Raw genomic sequence first — 6487 nt, forward strand, 5'->3', positions numbered from 1 at the left:
AGTGATAATCTTGTTTTCTTGTGCCCAATAATGCATAATTTCATTTGATAAACACGTTTAGATTGAATGGTAATTTATAATCAGTCACAAGAACGTCGAATCTGAATCACTTGAAAAAAACACGGGGGTGCTTAACTTTTTTCCAGGTGTATATAATAAAGCTTGATTCAGATGTATATAAGGTAATACCACAACTTAATGATTGTTTATTGGTCTAACAGTATAATAAAGCTTGATTCAGGTGTATATAAGGTAATACCACAACTTAATGATTGTTTATTGGTCTAAAAGTATAATAAAGCTTGATTCAGATGTATATAACGTAATACCACAACTAAATGATTGTTTCCCAAATCAAGCTTTATTATACTGTTAGACCAATAAACAAACATTAAGTTGTGGTATTACCTTATATACATCTGAATCAAGCTTTATTATACTTTTAGACCAATAAACAATCATTAAGTTGTGGTATTACCTTATATACATCTGAATCAAGCTTTATTATACTGTTAGACCAATTTAAGTTGTGGTATTACCTTATATACAAATCAAGCTTTATTATACTGTTAGACCAATAAACAATCATTAAGTTGTGGTATTACCTTATATACACCTGAATCAAGCTTTATTATACTGTTAGACCAATAAACAAACATTAAGTTGTGGTATTACCTTATATACACCTGAATCAAGCTTTATTATACCGTTAGACCAATAAACAAACATATTACCTTATATACATCTGCAACTAATACTTTTACTTTGATATAAATACATACAAACACACACACAGATATAATTAATTCCACTAAGGAAAACTTGTTACCAAACAAAACACAACTAATACTTTTACTTTGATATAAATACATACAAACACACACACAGATATAATTAATTCCACTAGGGAAAACTTGTTACCAAACAAAACACAACTAATACTTTTACTTTGATATAAATACATACAAACACACACACACACACAGATATGTAATAGAAAAATAGCACAGAAAAGTTTCAAAGTTCTACCAAAAGCTGCCAACTTCTCTTACCATTTATAATAGTTAACAATGCAGTACCAAAACCTTCTTAACAACTGTATTATATTATTAATGTGGTCCTTTCATGCTATACACAACCAAATCAAGCTTTATTATACTGTTAGACCAATAAACAATCATTTAGTTGTGGTATTACCTTATATACACCTGAATCAAGCTTTATTATACTGTTAGACCAATAAACAATCATTAAGTTGTTGTATCATTACATACATCTAAATCAAGCTTTATTATACTGTTAGACCAATAAACAATCATTAAGTTGTGGTATTACCTTATATACATCTGAATCAAGCTTTATTATACTTTTAGACCAATAAACAATCATTAAGTTGTGGAGTTTTGTTTGGTAACAAGTTGTCCCTAGTAGAATTAATTTAAGTTTCCTTTCTATACAAATGTATTTGCTGTGTTAATGCCCAATTTAGATTGGTCTGTCTGTAGTGTATTAATTCTCTTGTCTAGTACATTCAAATTGTATATATATATTTTAAATTACAAAAACAGTGAAGGTCACAACAATAGATTCTTTATACATAACTAGAACAAATATATACAAAATTCTTGAACAACAAAAATATTGTTTGATATACAGGACAAAGTCGAAAGAAACCAGAGAACAGTGAAGATGTTAAAGCTGAAGTTCATCCACAAAAAATGTTAATTATTTCTGGTGGTGAAGGGTACATCGATTTTCGTGTTGGTAAGTAATTGGGTCTAATGACTTGTTAGTATTCTCGAAAGAATACCTCCATAGTATAGTTTTAATCACCTGGTTTCTATTATTAGTTGTGATATTTTCAAGGCTTCTGTTTGTACAATTTTTTTTTTCTTCTCTTAAAAAAATATTACGTTTTAATGTTCAAAACAAGCTGTATGATATTTTTGAAATATTTTAAAACTTTAGGTCCACTTATGCTTAAGAGAAGTGATTAAATACTTTTGAGAAAATTGTGTTGATCAGATATCAATCATTGTCCTTGTTTTCAAATGAGACCCAAATCTTGATCACTTTCATACAGTTCACTGGTCTTCTTCAGTATGTTTAATGAGTGTAATGAAATATATAGGCAGGGATGTTGACGTCATGTAAACTTGATGTTCAGTATGAGTTAGCTTTCACAACTAGCCAATCACAACCTAGAGTTGTTGGTGTCAGGTTTAGTTTGCGCCAAAGAGATTTGTACAATACACACTACTACTACTACTAACTAAAGTTGACAATGAAGGGAAGTGATGTTTAATATTTAATTTAATATTAATATTTAGAATTGTTTTTGATAAAATAAAAAAGCTTTAGTTGAGAAAGATTATGCTATTGATGCTATTAGTGGATAAGTACATGTGTTGTGTTCTACCTATTTCTGTTACAAGTGTTGTGTTCTACCTATTGATGTAATTAGTGGATAAGTACAAGTGTTGTGTTCTACCTATTGATGTTATTAGTGGATAAGTACAAGTGTTGTGTTCTACCTATTGATGCTATTGTGGATAAGTACAAGTGTTGTGTTCTACCTATTGATGTTATTAGTGGATAAGTACATGTGTTGTATTATACCTATTGATGTTACTTGTGGATAAGTACAAGTGTTGTGTTCTACCTATTGCTGCTATTAGTGGATAAGTACAAATTTTGTGTTCTACCTTTCGGTATTATTTTAAACACAATTAACACTGTACATTAGTGTGTTGTCTGTCAGCCAGTCATTAAGCACTAAAATGACATCATGTAAGGAACACTTAATGTCGAAACTTGTACTGTCATGGCATCAGTAAAATATGTGCATGCCGTGAATCTCAACAAGAATTATGCACTATGTAGGCTACAACCCAGCATGACATATGAGCTTGAAAAGCAAGAAGTAAAGATACTTGTTACTCTTAATTTTGGTTTTACTTACTCTTGAGGCAGGACACTTTCGAGGACACTGCAGAAGTATGTCTAGTAATGATTTGTACATATTTAAATGACTTGTACTGCTGTTTTTCATAGAGTGGTTAATTATAACATTTTCTTGTATCTGACGTTTTAATAGGAGAGGATGAAGAACAAACAGAAGATGCTGTTGTGGAGAACAAACATTTTTCTACATCTAAGGGAGAACAAAGTCATTTGATTGTTTGGCAAGTGACAGCCATCTAATAATTAACTACATCAGGTTGTTGGCCAGTCATTGTCATGTTGATCTTGTATCAGATTGATTTGCCAATCTGATAATTACTACTGATTGCTTTGTCTACCACTGTGATTAAGAAGATTACTCTTTATAGTTTTTCAATAAATTTTGCAATAAGCAAGGTACATGAACAGAAACTTTGTTTGTTAAAGTGCAAGATTTTTTTAAGTATTTGTTATGGAATGTAAAACATGTGGGAAAAATATAATATAATTATTAACACAAAATTATTTGGTGCTTGATACCAGTGCTTAAGTGTATGTAAAAAATAAATTACAAGGAATATTACTGTTTTAAATTATGGTAATTCAAGACAAAAGGTGGTAAGAAATTCTGTCAACAATTTAAACATAATCCATTGAGATTTTATGTAAATGTATATTTATTCTATAACCAAGTTCAGAGAATTCCACACGTATCCAGCACCAGTGAGCCTTATCTGTAGGGCATTATGTATATGTTGAGGACCACACAGAAGTGCAGTTTTCAAAAAATTTTGATTTCATGTTTAGAAACTGTAATTCAAGGCTGTTGTTATGTGTCATCATCCTTACCAGTTCAAGTTAAGTTTATCTTTTTTTCTGTAAGCATGGGATTTAACTAATCTTTAAATATACATTTTCCACAAAATGTACATGTAACTAATTCCTCAGTATTTCTTTTCGTGGATGTAATTGATAGCTTTGTATGTTTTCCTTCACATATAGCTTCCTCTAAACAGCAAAGGGGACATATTGGATGTCACCAGTAAACCTAACTGTTGTGTAAAATTTAACATATATTTCTTTTCTAATAAAGATCCTGTGATGACTTTATAATTTTGTAATGTCAAAATTCATGTCAAAACACCAATTTATGCTTTTGCTCTTGACAAACATGTATGTAAGGTTATTGATTGATTTTTCTGATGTAATTATTACTTTGCAACTTTCTCTCCCCCTCCTCCCCACATATATCCACATAAGCAAAATAATAAAACATCTGTCTAAAAATGCTCATTGGTACTTGTCTCAATTATTTTACTTTATCGGTTAAAGAAGCATTATATTTTCATCAGCTCATAAGTTTTCTCAAAAACCTGTATATCAAAGACAAAAGTACACAGATATATAGCCTTCACATTATCAGCTATAGGATCTTCACTGGAAATACATAACCTGTACACCATCAACAGTGGTTTGTTAAATCTTACTCCTATTCCAACCAGTAGCACAGCAGTGAGTCTGAAAGGCTGTAACACTACAAGCTGAGTTTTGATACTCATGGTGAGCACAAATAGGCCATTCTATAGCTTTGTGCTTAATTAGAAACAAACCAACACTAAACGATACAAGAACGTTATCTTTGGACATCATCAGAGTAGGTTGCCTAACATTTTTGTTTGAAGTACAAAACGTACTAATGTAAATATATAACATGCATATAATCAACCTCTAAAACCTGTGGTATATTTACACAAGTAATTACTATGGACAGTAGCAGGTGGTTGTCTGAAAGTCTTCTATACAACACTTCTATACATAAATATTTACTATGGAAATTAACAACTGTTGGTTCTCTGCAGTCCTTCTATAAAACACTAGGTTTACTTACACGAGTATTTACTGTGATATTTGAAGTCCTATAAAACACATGGCATAATAATAAAACAACACAATATTGTTTGTATCAGTTATCAAAAAAACACAATAAATGAAACAAACTCTCAGAAGTCTTGATATTAAAGAAACAAGTTTCAACACATTTGTACATCCTCTTTGATCTCATGTCTTCTGACAGGAAAACTAGTCAAGGTGTCTGTGTTTCATTACCCGTATAGACACAGGTGGACAGGAAGGTGCTTAGCTTACAGTGACCCTGGATGGTGTTGAAATTAAGCAGGGTTTAGATTGTGTATCTTTACTTAAAATATTTCTTAATATAATTACAAAAACATTTACTGTGCACAGCAGCAGCTGTATCTCTGACATCCTATAACACACTTGATATACTTTTACAAATATCTACAGTACAACACTAGCAGCTGTATCTCTAGTCCTATAACACACTTGATATACCTTTACAAATATCTACGGTACAACACTAGCAGCTGTATCTCTGGAGTCCTATAACATACTTGACATCCTTTTAAAAATATCTACAGTACAACACTAGCAGCTGTATCTCTAGTCCTATAACACACTTGATATACCTATACAAATATCTACAGTACAACACCAGCAGCTATGTTTCTAGTCCTATAACACACTTGATATACCTATACAAATATCTACAGTACAACACCAGCAGCTATGTCTCTGGAGTCCTATAACACAGTTGACATACTTTTCCAAATATCTACAGTACAAAACCAGCAGATGTGTCTCTGGAGTCCTATAACACACTTGACATACTTTTACAAATATCTACAGTACAACACCAGCAGCTGTATCTCTAGTCCTATAACACACTTGATATACCTTTACAAATATCTACAGTACAACACCAGCAGCTGTATCTCTAGTCCTATAACACACTTGATATACTTTTACAAATATCTACAGTACAAAACCAGCAGATGTGTCTCTGGAGTCATATAACACACTTGATATACCTTTACAAATATCTACAGTATAACACTAGCAGCTGTAACTCTGGAGTCCTATAATACACTTGATATATCTATACAAATATCGACAGTACAAAACCAGCAGCTGTATCTCTAGTCCTATAACACACTTGACATACTTTTCCAAATATCTACAGTACAAAACCAGCAGACCTGTATCTCTAGTCCTATAACACACTTTACATACTTTTCCAAATATCTACAGTACAAAACCAGCAGATGTGTCTCTGGAGTCATATAACACACTTGATATACTTTTATAAATATCTATAGTACAACACCAGCAGCTGTGTCTCTGGATTCCTATAACATACTTGACATACTTTTACAAATATCTACACTACAACACTAGCAGCTGTATTTCTGGAGTCTTATAACACTTGATATATCTATACAAATATCGACAGTACAAAACCAGCAGATGTGTCTCTGGAGTCATATAACACACTTGATATACTTTTATAAATATCTATAGTAGAACACCAGCAGCTGTGTCTCTGGATTCCTATAACATACTTGACATACTTTTACAAATATCTACACTACAACACTAGCAGCTGTATTTCTGGAGTCCTATAACATACTTTTACAAATATCTACAGTACAACACCAGCAGCTGTGTCTCTGGAGTCCTATAACAC

General features: G+C 31.7%; 1 protein-coding gene across 2 annotated transcripts in view; it reads left to right on the forward strand.

The window, feature by feature from the left end:
- Positions 1-4233, forward strand: part of LOC106475122 (C-Jun-amino-terminal kinase-interacting protein 4-like) — a 30957-nt gene extending 26724 nt beyond the window's left edge. For both annotated transcript variants that reach the window (XM_013935820.2, XM_013935821.2), the window contains 2 exons: positions 1657-1764; positions 3098-4233. In XM_013935820.2, coding sequence (XP_013791274.1) covers positions 1657-1764; positions 3098-3204 — 215 coding nt within the window. In that variant the 3' untranslated portion in view covers positions 3205-4233. The remainder of the gene's footprint in view (positions 1-1656; positions 1765-3097) is intronic.
- The last annotated feature ends 2254 nt before the right edge of the window (positions 4234-6487 follow it).

This window comes from Limulus polyphemus, unplaced genomic scaffold (assembly GCF_000517525.1).
Source record: "Limulus polyphemus unplaced genomic scaffold, Limulus_polyphemus-2.1.2 Scaffold8115, whole genome shotgun sequence".
Lineage (NCBI taxonomy): Eukaryota > Metazoa > Arthropoda > Merostomata > Xiphosura > Limulidae > Limulus > Limulus polyphemus.